At 49.8% G+C, this 22,258-nt stretch overlaps 2 protein-coding genes across 6 annotated transcripts in view; one reads left to right on the forward strand and one right to left on the reverse strand.

The window, feature by feature from the left end:
- Window positions 1-22,258, reverse strand: part of SMC1A (structural maintenance of chromosomes 1A) — a 41,668-nt gene that overhangs the window by 6,395 nt on the left and 13,015 nt on the right. For 3 of the 5 annotated variants that reach the window (XM_072931975.1, XM_041717415.2, XM_041717416.2), the window contains 11 exons: window positions 20,791-20,976; window positions 18,651-18,830; window positions 16,869-17,015; window positions 14,965-15,102; window positions 13,987-14,103; window positions 13,150-13,256; window positions 12,343-12,484; window positions 11,230-11,375; window positions 10,582-10,735; window positions 8,971-9,081; window positions 1,160-1,316 (listed from right to left, as the gene is read on the reverse strand). In XM_072931975.1, coding sequence (XP_072788076.1) covers window positions 1,160-1,316; window positions 8,971-9,081; window positions 10,582-10,735; window positions 11,230-11,375; window positions 12,343-12,484; window positions 13,150-13,256; window positions 13,987-14,103; window positions 14,965-15,102; window positions 16,869-17,015; window positions 18,651-18,830; window positions 20,791-20,976 — 1,585 coding nt within the window. Of the gene's footprint in view, window positions 1-22; window positions 79-145; window positions 384-1,159; window positions 1,317-8,970; window positions 9,082-10,581; window positions 10,736-11,229; window positions 11,376-12,342; window positions 12,485-13,149; window positions 13,257-13,986; window positions 14,104-14,964; window positions 15,103-16,868; window positions 17,016-18,650; window positions 18,831-20,790; window positions 20,977-22,258 lie in introns of those variants that run through there. The other 2 variants (XM_072931977.1, XM_072931976.1) reach the window with 2 other exon arrangements.
- Window positions 3,567-6,121, forward strand: LOC140684585 (uncharacterized). Its single transcript, XM_072932428.1, has 3 exons — window positions 3,567-3,605; window positions 3,935-4,592; window positions 6,084-6,121. Exons 1-3 carry the CDS (start codon window positions 3,567-3,569, stop codon window positions 6,119-6,121), a joined length of 735 nt encoding a protein of 244 aa, XP_072788529.1.

A 22,258-nucleotide genomic window follows, 5' to 3' on the forward strand; every position in this document is an offset into this window, starting at 1 on the left:
CTGTGACAGCCATGGGGACACCGGGCTCAGCACAGCCCTACTTGGCCTTCTTGGCGCATTTACGGGTGGCCTCGAACTCTGGGGGGACATCGGGGACATTGGGGACATCACAGACACCCAGGGGACAGCTGAGGACACTGGGGACATCACAGACACCCAGGGACAGCCATGGGGACACTGGGCTCAGCACAGCCCTGCTTGGCCTTCTTAGGGTATTTATGGGCGGCCTCAAACTCTGGGGGACATTGGGGACATCAGGGGACAGCAGGGGACATTGGGGACAGCCATGGGGACACCCAGGGACAGCTGTGACAGCATGGGGACACCAGGCTCAGCACAGCCCTGCTTGGCCTTCTTGGCACGTTCACGGGTGGCCTCGAACTCTGGGGGACATCAGAGACACCCAGGGGACATTGGGGACATCAGAGACACCCAGGGGACACTGGGGACAGCCATGGGGACACCCAGGGACAGCTGTGACAACCATGGGGACACCAGGCTCAGCACAGCCCTGCTTGGCCTTCTTGGTGTATTTATGGGTGGCCTCGAAATCTGGGGGGACATTGGGGACATCAGGGGACACCCAGGGGACAGCCATAGGGACGCTGGGGTCCATCATATCCCAGCAGCCAAGGTCTCATCCCTGACACTCCCCTGTGTCCCCAGGGTGTCCCCAGGGTGTCCCCCCCATCCAAGCTTTCCTGGAACTTGTCCCCCCTGTGTCCCCAAGGTGTCCCCAGGGTGTCCCCAGGGTGTCCCACCGTCCGAGGTCTCCTGGAACTTGTCCCCATGTCCCCCATGTCCCCACGGTGTCCCCCCATATCTCCAGTGTCCCCACGGTGTCCCCAGGGTGTCCCCAAGGTGTCCCCCGTGTCCCCAGGGTGTCCCACCATCCGAGGTCTCCTGGAATTTGTCCCCCCTGTGTCCCCCCATGTCCCCAGGGTGTCCCCAGGATGTCCCCAGGCTGTCCCCAGGCTGTCCCACTGTCCGAGGTCTCCTGGAACTTGTCCCCATGTCCCCCCATGTCCCCACAGTGTCCCCAGGGTGTCCCCAGGGTGTCCCACCGTCCAAGGTCTCCTGGAACTTGTCCCCCCCATGCCCCCAAGGTGTCCCCACGGTGTCCCCAAGGTGTCCCCATGGTGTCCCCAGGATGTCCCACCGTCCGAGGTCTCCTGGAACTTGTCGCGGACACTCTCCAGCTTCTCCATGGCCTTCATGTTGGGCGCGGCGATGCGCTGCAGGACGCTCTGCTGCTCCGTCAGCCGCTGCTGCAGCGCCGCCATCTCCTGCCGGATCTCCTCCTCCGCCTGAGCGTCCTGGGGACACAGGGACATCAGGGGACATGGGGACATCAGGGACATGGGGCGTGAGGGACACAGGACATAAAGACACGTCAGCGCCGCCATCTCCTGCCAGATCTCCTCCTCCCCCTGCACGTCCTGGGGACATCGGGGGACAGCAGGGACATGGGGACAGCAGGGGACATCGGGGACATGGGGGACATCGGGGACATGGGGACAGCGGGGACATGGGGACAGCGGGGACATTACGACAGCAGGGACATCAGGGGACATGGGGCGTCAGGGGACATGGGGACATCGGGGACACTGGGGGACAGCAGGGACATGGGGACATGGGGTGTGACGGGACATCAGGGGACAGGTCAGTGCCGCCATTTCCTGCCGGATCTCCTCCTCCACCTGCACGTCCTGGGGACACGGGGACAGCAGAGGACACGGGGACATCAGGGGACATCGGGGACACCAGGGGACATTGGGGACATGGGGACATGAGAGGACACGGGGACATTGGGGGACCTTGGGGACATCAGGGACATGGGGACATCAGGGGACATCGGGGACATGGGACATGAGGGGACAGCGGGGACAAGGGACACGTCCAGGTGTGTTGGCATGTGCCCGTGCGTGCCCAAGGCATACCCAGGTGTGCCCATGACATGCCCAGGGTGTGCCCAGGTGTGCCCATGACATGCCCAGGTGTGCCCAGGTGCATTGAGATGTTTCCAGCTTGTCCCAGGCATGCCCAGGTGTGTCCCAGGCATGCCCGGGTGTGCCCATGACATGCCCAGGGTGTGCCCAGGTGTGCCCAGGCGTGTTGAGGTGTGCCCAGGTGTGTCCCAGGTGTGTCCCAGGTGTGCTCAGGTGTGTTGAGGTGTGCCCAGGTGTAAGAGGCAATCTGAAGACCCTCACTCATTTGCCTGCCAATTGCCATGAGAAGGAACTCCCTTCCCCCACTGCAGTTCCGGCTTGGAGAAGGCAACAGTGCAGGTGCAGCCGCTGCACCGTTACGTTCTGTTCCGAACGAGGCCTGGCAAGAACTTGGCAAGGAGTTGGCAAGGACTTGGCGAAGACCCAGCGTGGACCCAGCACAGAGCGGCCTTCTGCAATTCCTGCTTCACTCTCCACCTTTAAGCTGAACGAACTGTTGGGGTGACTCTGCTGGTCTCTCACTGAAGACCCCTCATCTGCCTCATTACCACCGTGACAGACAGAGATCAAGAACCCTCTCCCCAAGGACTGAGACTGAGACCCCAACCACAGAGAGTGGTGGTGGGGGGAAATGACATGACCTGTTGTTCTCCAGTAACTTCAATGGACTTATTCATCATTGTGTTTGTTCAGCCTGGATGATTTTCTGTAGATACACCTGTTCCCCCCATAGCAATTTCAATGGACTCTCATTGTTCTGCATGTTCCCCCCTTTCCCTCTGTGGACTATAACTGGACCCCTGGGTTAGGTAGGACTTTGGAGACTCCCCAACACAAGACGGATCCCCATCGTCCAGACCACTGAGGACCTCGCCTGTGTTGGTAGCTATTCCCATTCCCCCCTCCTCTCTCTCTCTCTCTCTTTCTCTCTCTCTCTCTCTCTCTCTCTCTCTCCTCTTTTTTATTTCTTTTCTCACCCCACTATCGCATTTATTGTTTTTGGCCCCTAATAAAGGTGCATCTGTTGTGATTAAACTGATAGTCCCCTGCTGTTTGTCTTTTGCACTTTGGGATCGGCTAACGAACCATCACCACACCCCGCTATAAGAGGATCGTGACATTAAATTGGCGTCACGGACAGGATTTCTGTCTAGGCAGAAGGGTGCAGGTTCTGTGTAGTCTGTAACAGGGCAAGGACGTTTCTCTCCAGCCGCACCTAGCCTGCCAGTCCAAAAAACTGAGCATGGTCTAGAAAGCAAGGGGGGAGATTCGAATTTCCCACAGACTGCACATTGCCTAGGCGAAAAAAGCACCCACACTGTCTTCAGAAATTGCAAAAGATCTCTTAGTGCAAAAGGCGGGACACTGTGTTGTTTTATGTGTATGTTTGCACTGTCTGGGAAGGAAGGGACAACTTGAGGAAACTAAGCAGAGCCTCCTAGGCTGATTTTGTCTCTTCACCCACCCAGGGAAGCGAAGGGCAACACAGTGACAGCCGTGTGCTTTGCGTAACTTAAGTTTGTACCTCCCTGCCGTGGTTTTGGTCCCTTCACAAAATGAGTAATAATCTTAATGCTAAAGCTAAAGATGAATTTTATGCTCTACTAGCTAAATACAATGCCAAACCTTCTCCGGGAGGAGAAGAATGGGCACAAAGTAACTGGTTTAATTTGGATAATGTGGTTGATAGAATATGTTCTTTACAACATGATACAAAATTTAAAGTGGGCAGAAATAAAACCATCTTATGCTCAGTTTTGGGAGCTTGTCTTACGGCAGCTGTAGAAACTCACTTCCAGCGAAGAAGTGAGCAAGAAACAATAATAGACTCCCTTCAAAATTTGGTTGAAATTTTACAAAAACAATTACATGAAGAAAGGAATGAAAAACATTAATTGAGAAATGAGAACTGTGCATTGAGAGCTGCCTTAAAAGAGGAACACGTTAACAAATCACATAATGCTGATTCCTCTATAAATCCTGAGAAAAAGGAAACTCCTCACATTAACCAAGTTCATCCTCGCAAAGAACTTGAGGCAGTAAATAATTGTGGGGAACATTGCTGCTCTCATTTAAGACCCTTAATTAAAACAGAATATAACTATCTCAGTGATGATGATCTTGAACCCCACATCACAGCCAAACACATACCATACACTGCCACTGAATTAGCTAAGCTTAAAAGAGAATACGGACGCCTCCCATATGAATCAGAAACAGAATATGTTTTCCGGGTGTCCCTCACTGGTGGCGATCAAATTAAATTAACTGAACAAGAAGCCAGTGGGTACTGGGGACACGGTGTCTTCTTAACAACAGGAGATAAATGTGACTCGTGGTCCCTGATACAACGTGTGGCCTTTTGGGCTGGGAGAACAAGCCCCTTGGAAAGGGGAGATCCTGTAGCTATAATTAGCACCCCTGACCAACTCCTAGAAAGTGTGTCCAAAGCCACTTGTCTGCAAATGATTCACAGAAAGAAATTCATTCCTGGCTTTGAATCCCCGATGCAATTACCTGTGAAGCCTGAAATAATGACCCCTCTAATTTGTGGGCTTCCAGAAACACTCAAACCTACTCCCATAGCCTTACAGAAAACTACAGCAGCTGTATCTCCTGTAGAAAGACCAGACAGATTTCCTAGTAACCAGAACAACTCATTGGTTCCCCTTTATGACTTGCTGAGGAAAGGAGTAAAATGGGATTGGACTTCTTCTCAGGAAGAAGCATTGCAATTGCTGAATTTTGAAGCAACTGCTCATCAAGCACTGGGCCCTATTCATCCTACAGACCCCTTTCAGGTAGAATGGGGATTTGCTGTCTCAGGATTGTCAGTACACATTTGGCAGCGGGGACCCGAGGGTCCAACAAGGCCTGTTGGTTTCTATTGCCGTGGTTTCAGAGATGCTGAAACCAACACTGCCTGGGAAAAGGGATTGTTTGTGGTCAGCCTGGCTCTCATTGAAGTGGAAAGACTTGCACTACAACTACCAATTGTATTGAGAAGCCCTTTCAATGATACTAAGACAGTCACTACTGGGACCCCCCCCTCCTGACGGGGTGGCTCAGAGGGCCTCAGTAAGAAAGTGGTATGCTCAGATTGAACATTGCTGTAACATCTTTACAATAACAGAAGGAGCTGTGAAAAATTTGGCAATGCAAGAAACTGAGAGCTTGGATAGCAGCTAGGACAAACCTGCCTCTGTAATCAAAGTGGCCCCTCCTTTCTGCCCTGAACAATCAGCAAACTCTTGGTTCACTGATGCCTCTGCTAAATGAGAAGGGAAGGTGTGGACATACAGGAAAGCAGCCCCCCACATTTCCTCTGGTGAACTAATTAATGAGGGAGAAAGCAGTTCTCAGGTCAAGGAGCTGAGAGCTGTCTGGAGTGTTTTCCAACAAGAAGCACAGAACGCCTCTCTTGTCTGTCTCTACACTGACTCCTATGCTGTGCATCAAATGATCCTGATAATCCAGCACATTACCCTGGCCAACCTGTTCTGGTGGACGTCCCTTACTATAGGGCTAGTACCACTTGTGCTAAAACCCCCTCTGAATAAATGTGCATGGGAAGCCTCTGGTGCTCTCGGTGGCAGGATTCTGTTGTGTTTACTTTTACAGAACTCCGAGGGACATGAAGACCACCTAATCCATGATAAAACTGGTAATACTTTCCTGCATCCTACCACAACCCCATGGACAGAAACCAGCTGAGTGGTTGCGGTCTGAAATAATTGTGGTAGCATGCAGAAAAAGTGAAAAGATCTCTTTAAGCACAAAAAGGTTTGTACACACCGAAGCGTACAGGATTGTTGACACAATTTCACATTAACACTGACTGTAGAAGTAGTTTGTCTTTGGTCCAAAAATACTGAAGCGCTTTCTTTTAAGTTTAAAGTATTGATTTAAATACTGGGGAGAACTTGATGTTAATGTTGTGATACCTACCACCCAACCACCAGTTATGCTTACCCCAAAATTTCTGAAGTTGGACCATATATAATCAGGAAAACTGGCCAACAACAAATATTGTTCAATCCAGCATGGTCTCTTAAACAAGTTAAATTGCTAATGCAAAGCAATGTCTCTGAAATTCAGCCAGCTTGTTCACCTTTCTTGCAAACTTCTTTCCAGGGGTGGACGACCTGGTTACGACAGTGGAACCCTTCTAAAACACGGATGCCAAGAGACATAACTGGTGTTGTGGGAACAGGATTGGGAATTCTAAATAGTATTAATTCAGAAGTATTATTAAATAAATTGGCTGCTACAACTAAAGATTTGACCCAATTACAACAACCATTGCAATCATCCTTATCAGCCTTGGGAACGTAGCAGTGGTTGCTAACAAACATATTACCAAATTGGGAAAAGGTAAATATGAATGACCACGAATTGATAATTGATGCACTCAATTCTACACAAAGCAACGTTTCCATAGCCCTTAGCTGCATCCAGGCACAATTATGGATGCAGTCAGTTGCTGCTTCAATTATAAGAGAAGGTGAAGAAGGCACGTTTCCTATGGAAATTCGGAAGATAGTTTGGGACAGTGCCACTGACTTTGAAAAAGATTTCCAATCCTGGTGGAATTTGGTGAACTTTACTTATGACCCCACTGCAAACTTAGCCACAGCTTTTGTGTTAACCATACGCAATGCCTCCATGCATTCAATATTCCCCATTATTGCATTAGGATTGAATCATGATGGAGCCACTCTCTATCCTTCCGAGCATAGAGAATGGGCCCGACAAATTAATGATAAATGGCAAACTGTTAACTTAGAATCTTGTATTATCCGAGAACAACAAGGGTTCATCTGTGAAAGCAATGCAATTATAGCTCAGGATATTTGTCTGGACACTGAACAAAATATCTGTCACTTTGAAATCCATCCTAATGAAACTCCTAAAACATTCCTTGTATATATAGGCAATGGATGTGCATGCTTTAGAACTGCTTGTAACACAGTGTATGTAGAAGACACAGTAGTAGATACCAGAAATCATTCAAATTTTTGTGCTTGCAATTTCACTAAAATTACAGGATGTGATTTTTCTTTTGAAGACTTCATATCAACTTTTAGAATCTAATTACACGCTGATTCATAAGCTATTGCCTACCCCCATTGGAATGAATCTTACTCTGGTAAGGCAATTGTTGCTTCACCAGGACTTAATTGAAATCTTAGGAAAAATCAAGGAGAACGGACAGAAAACACTGGTAACTATTCATCATGATGTACAAGAAATACATCGGGTTATAGAAAGGGTGAAAAGTGATGCAGAACATAGGTGGTGGGATACACTTTTTGGGTGGTCACCTACTGCTACAGGTATCCTGAACAAATTGTGTCATCCCATTGTTGTCCTTTTGGTTTTAGTTATGACTGGCTTTGCTTTATCAGCAATCTTGCTTATTATGAATTGGAGAATGATAAAACGATTAACAAAATTGACAGCTATAATTAATGCACACCACTTGGCCGATGTGCTTTATACTATAGACATCCCCAGGACTATAGACACAAAGCAATTATAAGATTGGAAGATTGTTTGTTTTAGAAAACCTGATTTGAATTCTTAAAGATTGTTTTATTAGTTTATTATTAAAGAATTGTTTTAATATTATTTTAAAAACTCATTGTTTATTGATTAGAAAATTGTTCCAATTAATATTGATTCAATTTATACTAATTATTGTTATTGTTTTACTATTTTCCCTGTTCTGTTTTCCCCTCCTTTTTCTTTTTTTTTTCCCTTCTCTGGGATATGCTGCCAACACTAGACGAGTCCTGAAGACTTCACAACGACACTACAGAACCCTGCTGAAGATCTCTTGAGGGCAATCGTCAGTCACGGGGTGGTGTAAGAGGCAATCTGAAGACCCTCACTCATTTGCCTGCCAATTGCCACGAGAAGGAACTCCCTTCCCCCACTGCAGTTCCGGCTTGGAGAAGGCAACAGTGCAGGTGCAGCCGCTGCACCGTTACGTTCTGTTCCGAACGAGGCCCGGCAAGAACTTGGCAAGGAGTTGGCAAGGACTTGGCGAAGACCCAGCGTGGACCCAGCACAGAGCGGCCTTCTGCAATTCCTGCTTCACTCTCCACCTTTAAGCTGAATGAACTGTTGGGGTGACTCTGCTGGTCTCTCACTGAAGACCCCTCATCTGCCTCGTTACCACCGTGACAGACGGAGATCAGGAACCCTCTCTCCAAGGACTGAGACTGAGACCCCGACCACAGAGAGTGGTGGTGGGGGGAAATGACATGACCTGTTGTTCTCCAGTAACTTCAATGGACTTATTCATCATTGTGTTTGTTCAGCCTGGATGATTTTCTGTAGATACACCTGTTCCCCCCATAGCAATTTCAATGGACTCTCATTGTTCTGCATGTTCCCCCCTTTCCCTCTGTGGACTATAACTGGACCCCTGGGTTAGGTAGGACTTTGGAGACTCCCCAACACAAGACGGATCCCCATCGTCCAGACCACTGAGGACCTCGCCTGTGTTGGTAGCTATTCCCATTCCCCCCTCCTCTCTCTCTCTCTCTCTCTCTCTCTCTCTCTCTCTCTCTCTCTTTTTTATTTCTTTTCTCAGCCCACTATCGCATTTATTGTTTTTTGCCCTTAATAAAGGTGCATCTGTTGTGATTAAACTGATAGTCCCCTGCTGTTTGTCTTTTGCACTTTGGGATCGGCTAACGAACCATCACAACACCCCGCTATAAACAAATCGTGACACCAGGACGTGCCCAGCTGTGTCCCAGGTGTGTTGAGGTGTGCCCAGGAGTGCCCAGGTGTGTCCCAGGACGTGCCCAGGTGTGTCCAGGTGTGTCCCAGGTGTGCCCAGCTGCATCCCAGGTGTGCCCAGCTGTGTCCCAGGTGTGCCCAGGACATGCCCAGGCGTGCCCAGGTGTGCCCAGGCGTGCCCAGCTGTGTCCCGGATGTGCCCAGGATGTGCCCAGGTGTGTCCCAGGTGTGTCCCAGGTGTGTCCCAGGTGTGCCCGCCCTGCCCCACCTTCAGCTCCTCAGGCAGGTCGCTGTAGTCGATCTCGATCAGAGCCTCGCGGGCGTAGAGGCTGGAGCTGCGCTGGGAGCTGCCAGCGGCATCCTCCGAGGTGCCACCGCCCTAAGGGGACACAGGGGACATTGGGGACATCAGGGGACACGGCTGGAGCTGCCACCGGCGTCCTCCGAGGTGCCACCGCCCTGAGGGGACACAGGGGACATTGGGGACATCAGGGGACATTGGGGACACCCAGGGGACACGGCTGGAGCTGCCACGGGCATCCTCCGAGGTGCCACCGCCCTGAGGGGACATTGGGGACACTCAGGGGACACAGCTGGAGCTGCCATTGGTGTCCTCGGAGGTGCCACCACCTGAGGGGACATTGGGGACACTCAGGGACACTGGGGACACTCAGGAGACACGGCCGGAGCTGCCACCGGCGTCCTCGGAGGTGCCACCGCCCTGAGGGGACATTGGGGACATTGGGGACACAGAGGGGACATCCAGGGGACACGGCTGGAGCTGCCACCGGCGTCCTCCAAGGTGCCACCACCCTGAGGGGACATTGGGGACACTCAGGGGACATTGAGGACATCAGGGGACACGGCTGGAGCTGCCACCGGCGTCCTCGGAGGTGCCACCGCCCTGAGGGGACACAGGGAACACTCAGGGGACATGAGGGGACACAGAGGACAATCAGGGTGACACAGGGTGACCCAGGGGTGACCCAGGGGTGACCCAGGGGTGACACGAGGCTGTCCCCACCTCCTCCTGGCTGATGTCGTCCATGGAGCCGCGGGCCAGCAGCAGAACAGGGGGTGACACAGAGGGACAGGGGTGACACAGGGTGAAAGGAGGTGACACAGAAGGACAGGAGATGACACAGGGTGACACAGGAGGACAGGAGGTGATCCAGGGTGACTCAGGGTGACACAGGGTGACACAGGGTGACCCAGGGGTGACACAGAGGTGACACAGAGGTGACACAGAGGTGACACAGAGGTGACCCAGGGGTGTCCCCACCTCCTCCTGGCTGATGATGTCCATGGAGCCGCACGCCAGCAGCAGGACAGGGGGTGACACAGGGTGACACAGAAGGACAGGAGGTGACCCAGGGGTGACCCAGGGTGACACAGGGTGACACAGGGGTGACACAGGGGTGACACAGGGGTGACACAGGTCTGTCCCCACCTCCTCCTGGCTGATGTCGTCCACAGAGCCACGGGCCAGCAGCAGGACAGGGGGTGACATAGAGGGACAGGAGGTGACAAGGGTGACACAGGGTGACCCAGGGGTGACACAGAGGTGACAAAGGGGGGGCCCAGGGCTGTCCCCACCTCCTCCTGGCTGATGTCATCCATGGAGCTGCACGCCAGCAGCAGCCGGGGAGGACAGAGGACACAGGAGGACAGGAGGTGACACAGGGGTGACAGAGGTGACACAGGGTGACAGGAGGTGACCCAGGGGGTGGCCCAGGGGTGTCCCCACCTCCTCCTGGCTGATGTTATCCATGGAGCTGCGCGCCAGCGGCAGCCGGGGAGGACAGAGGAGGACACAGGAGGACAGGAGGTGACACAGGGTGACACAGGGTGACACAGGGTGACACAGGGCTGTCCCCACCTCCTCCTGGCTGATGTCGTCCATGGAGCCGCGTGCCAGTGGCAGCCGGATGTCCTGCATCTTGCAGGCCTGCAGGAGGTTGTGGCGGTCGCTTCGCTTCTGCTCCAGCTTCGTCTCGATGGCCGTCACCTCCTTCTGCAGGTGGGTCATCTCCCTGAGGACACAGACACGTGTGGGGACACGGACACGGGACAGAGACACAGGACAGGGACACGGTGTGGGGACATGGACACGGGACAGGGACACGGGATATGGGGACAGGAACATGTGTGGGGACATGGACACGGGACAGGGACATGGGACAGGGACACATGTGGGGACATGGACATGGGACAGGGACATGGGACAGGGACACGTGTGGGGACAGGGACATGGGACAGGGACACGGTGTGGGGACACAGACATGGGGACAGGGACACGGGGTGGGGACATGGACACAGGACAGGGACACGGGGTGGGGACAGGGACATGGGGACAGGGACACAGGGACAGGGCCATGGGGACACACCCACCTGGTCATTACCCCACATTTCTGGCCCCACCCCATTTAGCCCCATCCCTTTTTGCGCTGGCCCCGCCCTCACCTGTTGGCCCCGCCCAGCCCCAGCCATTTTAGCCCCACCCTGCCCCTTTCGGCCCCACCCTCACTTGTTGGCCCCGCCCAGCTTCTTGCGGATCTCGTCCATCTCGTGGTTTTTGTCGTTCACCTCCGACTTCTTGGCCAGGTGTTGGTTCTTGAGGTCCTGCAGCTGTGCCATCGTCTCGTCAATGATCTTCATGTGCCGCTGTTCCTCCTGGGAATTGCCCAAAATCAGCCAGAATTAACCCAAAAATTAACCAAAAATTATCAACAATCTTCATGTGCCGCTGCTCCTCCTGGGGATTGCCCAAAATCACCCAAAATTAACCCAAAAATTAACCCAAAATCATCACCGATCTTCATGTGCTGCTGCTCCTCCTGGGGGCAAAAATTAACCCAAAATCGGCCAAAATTAACCCCAAAACTAACTAAAAATTATCACTGATCTTCATGTGCCGCTTCTCCTCCTGGGGATTACCCAAAATCAGCCAAAATTAACCCAAAAATCAGCCAGAAATCAGCCAGAAGTAACCCAAAATTAACCAAAAATTACCCAAAAATCCATCCTGAATCACCTCAAACCCCAAAAAATTAAAAAAAAAAACCCCAAAAATCCCCCAAAAGTCCCAAAAATACCCAGAAGAACCCAAAAGAAACCCCCAAAATCTTTCCGATCTTCTCCATCTCGGCCTCATCCTGGTCTCCATGGTCCCACGTCAGCTCTTCTCCACTATGGACCTCCCAAGACCCCAGAACACCTCAAACCCCCCCAAAAAATCCTAAAAAAACCTCCAAAAAAACCCAGAAGAACCCAAAAAACCCCAAATCTTTTCTTTCTTCTCCATCTCGGCCTCGTCCTGGTGTCCACGGTCCCACCTCAGCTCTTCTCCATCAGGGACCTTCCTAGACCCCAAAATACCTCAAAACCCCCAAAATAAACCCCAAAAAGTCCCAAAAAAACCCAAAAGAACCCAAAAAATTTCCAGAAGAACCCAAAAAACCCCAAACCTTCTTGACCGTCTCGATCTCGGCCTCGTCCTGGTGTCCATGGTCCCACCTCAGCTTTTCTCCACGAGGGACCTCCCTAGACCCCAAAACACCTCAAAACCCCCCAAAAAATCCTAAAAAAACCCCCCAAAAAACCCCAGAAGAACCAAAAAAAATCCCCAAAATCCTCAAACCTTCTTGAGCTTCTCGATCTCGGCCTCGTCCTTGCGCACGCCCTGCTCCCACATCAGCACCTTCTCCTGGTCCTCCCGCAGCTGGTTGCGCTCGAAGTCCAGCTGGATCCCCAGGCGCGTCTTCTGGTTCTCGAACTCCAGCCTGGTGGGAACACGAGGAGGTTTTTTTGGGGTTCCTCAGAAATTTTTTGGGGTCCTTCAGGTGTTTCTGGGGTTCTTCAGAGGTTTTTTTGGGATCTCTGAGATATTTTTTGGGGTTCTTGAGAAGTTTTTGGGTACCCGGAGATGTTTTTTGGGGTTCCTCAGAGGTTTTTTTGGGGTTTCTGAGAAGTTTTTTGAGATTCTTGAGATGTTTTTTGGGGTTCTTCAGGTGTTTTTGGGGTTTCTGAGATGGGTTTCGAGGTACCACAGGGAAGTTTTGGGGTCCCTGAGGGGTTTTTGGGGTTCCTCGGAGGTTTTTTGGGGTCTCAGAGATGTTTTTTGGGGTTTCTGAGATGGGTTTTGAGGTTCCTCAGAGGTTTTTTCAAGTCCTTCACGTGTTTCTGGGGTTCCTCAGAGGTTTTTTGGGGTTCTTGAGAAGTTTCTGGGGTTCCTCAGAGGTTTTTGAGGTGTTTTTGGGGTCTCTGAGGGGTTTTTTGGGGTCCCTGAAATGTTTTTTTGGGGTTCCTGAGGATTTTTTTTGGGTTCCTTCAGGTGTTTTAGGTTCCTCAGAGGTTTTTTGGGATCTCTGAGAGGTTTTGGGGACCCCTCGGGCCATTTTTGGGTTTTGGGGACCCCCCCCCCGGGCTGGTTTTGGGGTGTCCTGACCTTTTCTTGGCAATCTCGTTCTGCCTCTTCACCTTCTCCTCCTCGAATTCCCGAATGTTCCGGACGCCGATTTCCCGGCAGAACTCCTCGAAAACCTCATCCTCCACCTGGGGAACCCCAAAATCTGGGGGACCCCAAAATACCCCAAACAATCCGCCCCAAAAAATCCAAATCCCCCCCAAAAAAACCCCAAAACCCCCCTCAAAAAGCCCAAAACCCCCCCCAAAAAATCCCCCATAAAAGCCCCAAATTCCCCACAAAATCCCCCCCAAATTCCCCAAATCTTGGGGACCCCAAAATCTCCCAAAAAAACCCAAATATGGGGGACCCCAAATCCCCCCACAAAAAACTCAAATTGCCCCCAAAAATCTGCCCACAAAAAAAATCTCAAAGCCCCCCAGAAAATCCTAAATCCCCCTCAAAAATCCCCAAAAAACCCCCAAATCCCCCCAAGAAACCCAAAATCCCCCCAAAAAACCCCAAATCTCCCCCAAAATTCCCCAAAAAAGCCCTGAATTCCCCCCCAAAAAAACACCAAATCCCCCCAAAAAAAGCTTCAAATCCCCCCCCAAAAAACCCCAAATTTTTTTAATTTCCCCCAAATTTTGGGGTGTTTACTTCCAAATTTTTTGGGATTTTCCCCCCATTTTTTTTTAATTTCCCCCAAATTTTTGTGATGTTTTCCCAAGTTTTTGTGATTTTTCCCCAAATTTTTACGTTTTTCTCCCAAATTTTTGGGATTTTATTCCAAAATTTTTTTGTATTTCCTCCAAGTTTTGGGGATTTTTCCCCAAATTTTTGGGAATTTTCCCAAAACCTCTGGAATTTGCCCCAAACCTGGTTCATTTTCTCCTTCAAATCCTTCATCTCCCGCTCCCGGCCTTGGATGATTCGTTTGATGTCGTTGATGCGCGGCCCAAAATTGGCCAATTCGCTCTCCAGCTTGGACTTCTCCTGGAAAATTTGGGGAAAAAAATGGGAAAAAAGGGAAAAAATGTTAAAAATTGGGAAAAAATATTAAAATTGGGAAAAAACGGGAAAAAAAAAAATGGAAAAAAATGGGGAAAAAATGGAGTAGAAAATGGGATCAAAATTGGCCATTTCGCTCTCCAGCTTGGACTTCTGGAAAATTGGGGGAAAAAATGGGAAAAAATGGGAGAAAAGGAAAAAAGGGTGAAAAATTTGAAAAAAAATGGGAAAAAATTGGGGGAAAAATGGGGGGGGAAATGGGGAAAGAATTGGGGAAAATGGGGGAAAAAATGGGAAAAAGTGAAAATTGGGGGGAAAAGGGAAAATATAAGGAAAACTGGGGAAAAATGGGAAAAAATGGGGAAAAATGGGGGGAAATGGGAGAAAAAATTAGGGAAAAATCGGAAAGATGGGGGAAAATTAGGAAAAAAATGGGGAAATGGGAAAAAAAGGGAAAAATGGTGGAAAAATGAGGGAAAAATTGGGAAAAATGGGGGAAAATGGAAAAAAATTTTAAAAATGAGAAAAAATGGGGAAAAATGGAAAAAAAGGGATCCAAAACCTACACAGAACCCCAAAATCCTCATCCCCGTACCCCAAAATTCACTTTTTCCCCCCAAAATCCATGTTATTCCCCAAATTTACATTTTCTTCCCCCAAAAAAATCTCATTTTATTCGCAAAATTCACATTTTTCCCCCAAAAAATCACATTTTAACCACAAAAAAAAAAATCCCATTTTTTCCCCAAAAAAATCAGGTTTTCCCCTCTGAATTCCCGTTTTTTTGTCCAAAATTTTTTTTTTTCCCCAAAATTTCGATTATTTACCCAAATTTTTGATTCCCACCTGCAGGTTGAGGGCCAGGTGCCGGGTCTTGGTCTGCTCCAGGTCACTTTGGGAGTATTTGAGGCGCATTTGGAGCCCGTGGGCCTGGGACTGCACCTGGCGCAGCTCGGCCTCCTTGCGCTTGGCCTTCATCTGCTCCTGGAAATGGGGAAAAACACGGGAATTTGGGTAAAATGCAAAAAATGGGAATTATGGGGGAGAGAAATTAGAATTATGGGGGGAAAATGGGAAAAAAAAGGATATTATGGGGGGGAAAATGGGAAGTATGGGGGAAAAACATAGGGGGAAATGGGGAAAAAATGGGAATTATGGGAGAAAATGGGGAAAAATAGAAAAAATGGGGGGGAAATGGAATTTAGGGAAGGAGAGGGGATGCAGCCCGGTCTCCTTGCACTTGGCCTTCATCTGCTCCTGGAATGGGGAAAAACACGGGAATTTGGGTAAAATGGGAAAAATGGGAATTATGGGGAAGAGAAATTGGAATTATGGGGGGAAAATGGGGGAAAAAAGGGAATTATGGGGGGGGAAATGAGAATTATGGGGGAAAAACATAGGGGGAAATGGGGGACAAATGGGAATTATGGGGGGAAATAGGGATTATGGGGGGAAATGGAGAAAAATGGAAAAATGGGGGGAAAATGGAATTTAGGGAAGGAGAGGGGATGCAGCCCGGCCTCCTTGCACTTGGCCTTCATCTGCTCCTGGAAATGGGGAAAAACACGGGAATTTGGGTAAAATGCAAAAAATGGGAATTATGAGGGAGATAAATTGGAATTATGGGGGGAAATTGGGAAAAAAAAGGGAATTATAGGGAGAAAAATGGGAATTATGGGAATTGGGGGGGAAAAACATGGGGGGGAAATGGGGAAAAATGGGGAAAAAATGGGAATTATGGGGGAAAATGGGGAAAAATGGAAAAAATGGGGGGGGAAATGGAATTTAGGGAAGGAGAGGGGATGCAGCCCGGCCTCCTTGCACTTGGCCTTCATCTGCTCCTGGAAATGGGAAAATGAGAAAAATTGGTTTTTAGTATCAGTTTTAGGGTCAGTTTTAGGATCAGTTTTAGGGTCCCACCTTGAGGTCCTCGCTCAGCTGCTCCTCCTTGAGCTTGTCTGGGCTCAGGTTTGGGGTTTTTGGGCTCAGGCTGGGGGTTTAGGCTCAGGTTTGGGTTTTAGGATCAGTTTTAGGGTCAGTTTGGGGTCAGGTTTGGGTTTTAGGATCAGTTTTGGGGTCAGTTTTGGGGTCCCACCTTTTGCTCCTCGCTCAGCCGCTCCTTCTCCTTGAGCTCATTTGGGGTTTTTGGGCTCAGGTTTGGGTTTTAGGGTTGGGTTTGGGTTTTAGGATCAGTTTTGGGTTTTAGGATCAGTTTTTTGGGGTCAGTTTTGGGGTCCCACCTTGAGCTCCTCACTCAGCCGCTTCTTCTCCTTGAGTTTGTTTGGGCTCAGGTTGGAGTTTTGGGGGTTTTTAGGCTCAGGTTTGAGTTTTAGGATCGGTTTTGGGGTCAGGTTTGAGTTTTAGGATCAGTTTCAGGCTCTGGTTTGGGTTTAGGATCAGTTTTAGGGTCAGTTTTGGGGTCAGTTTTGGGGTCCCACCTTGAGGTCCTTGTTCAGCTGCTCCTTCTCCTTGAGCTCGTTTGGGGTTTTTAGGCTCAGGTTTGGGTTTTAGGGTTGGGTTTGGGTTTTAGGATCAGTTTTGGGTTTTAGGATCAGTTTTTTGGGGTCCCACCTTGAGGTCCTCAATCAGCCGCTTCTTCTCCTTGAGCTTTTTTGGTTGGGGTTTTGGGGGTTTTTAGGTTCAGGTTTGAGTTTTAGGATCGGTTTTGGGGTCAGGTTTGAGTTTTAGGATCAGTGTCAGGCTCCAGTTTGGGTTTAGGATCAGTTTTCAGGTCAGTTTTGGGGTCCCACCTTGAGCTCCTCGGTCAGCCGCTCCTTCTTCTCCTTGAGTTTGTCCACGGCCTTCTCATCCCAGCGCCGCGCTTTGGCCTTGAGGTCACTGGCGCCGCCCGAGATCACGCCTGACTTCTGGAACAGCGTCCCGTCAAGGGCCACCGTCTGGGAACATTGGGGACAGCATTGGGGACATCACTGGGGACACCCAGAGCCATCCCCAGACTGCTGGAATAGCGTCCCGTCCAGGGCCACCGTCTGGGGACATCATTGGGGACATCACTGGGGACATTGGGGACATCACTGGGGACATCCATAACTGCTGGAACAGCATCCTGTCCAGGGCCACGGTCTGGGGACATCATTGGGGACAGCATTGGGGACATCACTGGGGACAGCATTGGGGACATCACTGGGGACATTGGGGACATCACTGGGGACATTGGGGACATCAAGGGGCTGGTTTTGAGGTGATTTCAGGTCACTGTAAGGGTATTTTTTGGTGATTTTAAGGGTATTTTGGGGCTATTTTCAGGGTATTTTTGAGTCGATTTCAGGCTGGTTTTAGGGTATTTGGGGGTGATTTCAGGCTGTTTTTAGAGTATTTTTGGGTCGATTTCAGGCTGTTTTTACGGTATTTTTGGGGTGATTTCAGGCTGTTTTTAGAGTATTTTTGGGTCGATTTCAGGTTGGTTTTAGGGTATTTGGGGGTGATTTCAGGCTGGTTTTAGGGTATTTTTGGGTCGATTTCAGGCTGTTTTTAGGGTATTTTTGGGGTGATTTCAGGCTGGTTTTAGAGTATTTTTGGGCCGATTTCAGGCTGGTTTTAGGGTATTTTTGGGGTGATTTCACACTGTTTTTAGAGTATTTTTGGGCCGATTTCAGGCTGTTTTTAGGGTATTTGAGGGTGATTTCACACTGTTTTTAAAGTATTTTTGGGTTGATTTCAGGCTGGTTTTAGGGTATTTTGGGGGTGATTTCAGGCTGTTTTTAGAGCATTTTTGGGTCGATTTCAGGCTGTTTTTAGGGTATTTCTGGGGTGATTTCAAGCCATTTTTAGAGTATTTTTGGGGTGATTTTTGGGGTGTTTTTGGGCTATTTACAGGGTATTTTTGGCGTGATTCTGGCCACTTTTTGGGGTGATTTTGGGGGCACCTTGTGCCTTCTGGTGGCTGCCGAAGGCGATGGGGCAGTTTTGGGGAATTTTGAGGCACTTTTGGGGCACTTTTTGGGGTATTCTGCGGCACTTTTGGGGCTGGTTTTGGGCTGGTTTTGGGGTATTTTCAGGATGGTTTGGGGGCTGTTTCTAGAGCGATTTTGGGCCGGCTTTTAGGGTATTTTTGAGGTGATTTTTCAGGTATTTTCCATGTATGTTTGGGGTGATTCCAGGCTGGTTTTGGGGTCACTTCAGGCTGGTTTTAGGGTATTTTTGGGCAATTTTCAGAGTATTTTTGGGGTGATTTCAGGCTGTTTAGGGTATTATTTGGCTATTTTCAGGGTATTTTTGGGGTGATTTCAGACTGTTTTTACGGTATTTTTGGGGTGATTTTTAGGGTATTTTGGGATTGATTTCAGGCTGCTTTTAGGGTATTTTTGGTGATTTTTAGGCTATATTTTGGGTATTCCTGGGGTGATTTCAGGCTGTTTCTATGGCAATTTCAGGCTGTTTTTAGGGTATTTCTGGGGTGAGTTTTAAGGTATTTTTTGGCTATTTTCAGGGTATTTTTGGGGTGGTTTTTAGGGTATATTTTGGCAATTTTTAGAGTGTTTTTGGGGTGATTTTGGCCGTTTTTGGGTCACCTTGTGCCTCTGGTGGCCGCCGAAGGCAATCCTGCGGGCGTCCTCCACGTTGTCGCAGACCAGGGCGTTGCCGCAGGCGAACTGCAGCGCCTTCTTGATGTGCGGCGGCTCATAGCGGATCACATCGATCACCAGCTTGGCCCCCCGCAGCTCCCGCAGCTTTTCGTCCGTGGGTTTTACCTAAATCCCAAAAATTCGGGGTGAAAAATCCCAAAAACTGGGTTAAATCACATCCCCGCAGCTTCTCATGGTTTGGTCTCACTTAAATCCGAAAATCCGGGGGTGAAAAACCCCGAATATTGGATTAAATCACATCCCCGCAGCTTCTCATCCATGGGTTGCACCTGAATCCCAAAAATCCAGGGTTAAAAACCCCAACAATGGGGTCAGGAACTGAAAATTGAGGGTTAGAAACCTCAAATATTGGGTCAGGGACTCAAATTGGGGTCCGAATCACAAAAATCAGGGGTGAAAACCCCCAAAAATCGGCTTAAATCCCACCCCTGTAGCTTCGCATAGGTGGGTTTCATCTAAATCCCAAAAATCGGGAGTGAAAAACCCCCAAAATAGGGTCAGGAACTCCAATTTTGTTCAGAACCCAAACCCAGGAGGGTTATAAACTCAAAAATGGGGTCATGATCCTAAACTGGGGTCAGAAATCCAAAAACTGGGGTTAAAAACCCACAAATGGGATCAGGAACCCAAATTGGGTTCAGAAACTGCAGATTAGGAGTCAAAAAGCCCAAAAATGGGGTTAAATCCCAGCCCAGCAGCTTCTAGTCCGTGGGTTTCACCTAATTTCCAAAAATCGGGGGTGAAAAATCCCAAAAATTGGGTTAAATCCCAGTCCAGCAGCTTCTCGTGGTTTGGCTTCACCTAAATCCCAAAATCAGGGGTGAAAAACCCCAAATATTAGGTTAAATCCCAGCCCAGCAGCTTCGCATCCATGGGTTTCACCTAAATCCCAAAAATCCGGAGTGGAAAACCTTAAATATTGGGTCAAGAACTCAAATTGGGGGCAGAATCACAAAAATCAGGGATGAAAAATACCAAAAATGGGGTCAGGAACTCAAATTTGGGTTAGAATACCAAACACTGGGGGTGAAAAACCCCAAAAATTGGGATAAACCCCACCCCTGCAGCTTCTCATTGGTGGGTTTTACCTAAATCCCAAAAATTCGGGGTGAAAAATCCCAAAACCTGGGTTAAATCACATCCCCGCAGCTTCTCGTGGTTTGATCTCACTTAAATCCCAAAAATCGGGAGTGAAAAACCCCAAAAATGGGGTCAGGAACTGAAAATTGGGGGTTAAAAACCTCAAATATTGGGTCAGGGACTCAAATTGGGGTCAGAATCACAAATATTGGGAGTGAAAACCCCCAAAAATGGGGTCAGAAACTCAACTTGGGGTCAGATCTCAAAAATTGGGGGTTAAAAACTCAAAATGGTACCCAAATCCCAGCTTGACCCCCCCGCAGCTCCCGCAGATTCTCATCCGTGGGTTTCACCTGAATCCCAAAAATCCAGGGATGAAAGACCCCAAAAATCCAGGGATGAAAGACCCCAAAAATGGGGTCAGGAACTCAAATTTGCGTTAGAATCACAAAATTTGGGGGTTAAAAACCCCAAAAATGGAGTTGAACCAACACCCCTGCAGCTTCTGGTCCAGGGGTTTCACCTGAACCCCAAATCCCTTTTAGGGTTTTCACTGCCCCCAAATCCCATTTTAGGATTTTCAACGAACCCAAACCCCTCTGTAGGGTCATTGCTGACCCCAAATCCCATTTTAGGGTCGCACCTCGAGGTAGCCGAGGGGCAGGAAGGTCTCAATTACCTGTTTCTGGGTTTTCACTAACCCCAAACCCCATTTGGGGTTTTCAATGACCCCAAAGCCCATTTTAGGATTTTCACTGCCCCCAAACCCCATTTAGGGTTTCTCCCGACCCCAAACCTGGTTTTAGGGTCGCACCTCGAGGTAGCCGAGGGGCAGGAAGGTCTCAGTTACCTGTTTTTGGGTTTTCACTGCCCCCAAACCCCATTTAGGGTTTTAACTGCCTCCAAATCCCATTTTAGGATTTTCACTGCTCCCAAACCCCATTTAGGGTTTCTCCTGACCCCAAACCTGGTTTTAGGGTCGCACCTCGAGGTAGTCGAGGGGCAGGAAGGTCTCGGGCTCACCGCGCTGCTCCTTGATGTACTGGATGCAATCCCGGCCCGTCTTCTCTGAGTCCACGATGATGGCGTCCATGTTCTTGCCCAGCACCTTGGTCACGGCGATCTGGTACTTCTTCTGCGTGGGCTGGCACAGGTCAATCAGCCGGCCATACTGCGGGTTATAGGGTTTTTATGGGGTCACTTATGGGGTCACATATAGGGTTTGGGGTCAGGGACATGGGGCACAGCAGTTATGGGGTCAGGGACACGGGGCACAGTGGTTATGGGGTCAGGCACAGCAGTTATGGGGTCAGGGATATCAGAAATGGGATCAGGATCTTCTGCGTGGGCTGGCACAGGTCAATCAGCCGGCCATACTGCGGGTATGGGGTTTTTATGGGGTCACTTATGGGGTCTGGGGTCAGGGACATGGGGCACAGCAGTTATGGGGCCAGGTACAAGCAGTTACGGGGTCAGGGATATCAGAAATGGGATCAGGATCTTCTGCATGGGCTGGCACAGGTCAATCAGCCGGCCATACTGCGGGTATGGGGTTTTTATGGGGTCACTTATGGGGTCACATATGGGGTTTGGGGTCAGGGACATGGGGCACAGCAGTTATGGGGTCAGGGACATCAGGAATGGGATTGGGTTCTTCTGCATGGGCTGGCACAGGTCAATCAGCCAGCCATACTGCGGGTTATAGGGTTTTTAAGGGGTCACTTATGGGGTCACATATAGGGTTTGGGGTCAGGGACATGGGGCACAGCAGTTATGGGGTCAGGGACACGGGGCAGAGTGGTTATGGGGTCAGGGACACGGGGCACAGCGGTTATGGGGTCAGGCACAGCAGTTATGGGGTCAGGGATATCGGAAATGGGATCGGGTTCTTCTGCGTGGGCTGGCACAGGTCAATCAGCCGGCCATACTGCGGGTTATAGGGTTTTTAAGGGGTCACTTATGGGGTCACATATAGGGTTTGGGGTCAGGGACATGGGGCACAGCAGTTATGGGGTCAGGGACACGGGGCACAGTGGTTATGGGGTCAGGGACACGGGGCACAGCGGTTATGGGGTCAGGCACAGCAGTTATGGGGTCAGGGATATCGGAAATGGGATCAGGTTCTTCTGCATGGGCTGGCACAGGTCCATCAGCCGGCCATACTGCGGGTTATAGGGTTTTTAAGGGGTCACTTATGGGGTCACATATAGGGTTTGGGGTCAGGGACATGGGGCACAGCAGTTATGGGGTCAGGGATTGTAGTTATGGGTCAGGGATATCAGAAATGGGATCGGGTTCTTCTGCGTGGGCTGGTACAGGTCAATCAGCCGGCCACACTGTGGGTGTGCCGTTTTGATGGGGTCAATTATGGGGTCAGTGACGCAGGTTTTGGGGCAGTTTTTGGAGCCCACATTTGGAGTTTTGGGGCAGTTTTTGGGGCCCACATTTGGGGT

Source organism: Taeniopygia guttata, chromosome 7 (assembly GCF_048771995.1).
Source record: "Taeniopygia guttata chromosome 7, bTaeGut7.mat, whole genome shotgun sequence".
Taxonomy (NCBI): domain Eukaryota; kingdom Metazoa; phylum Chordata; class Aves; order Passeriformes; family Estrildidae; genus Taeniopygia; species Taeniopygia guttata.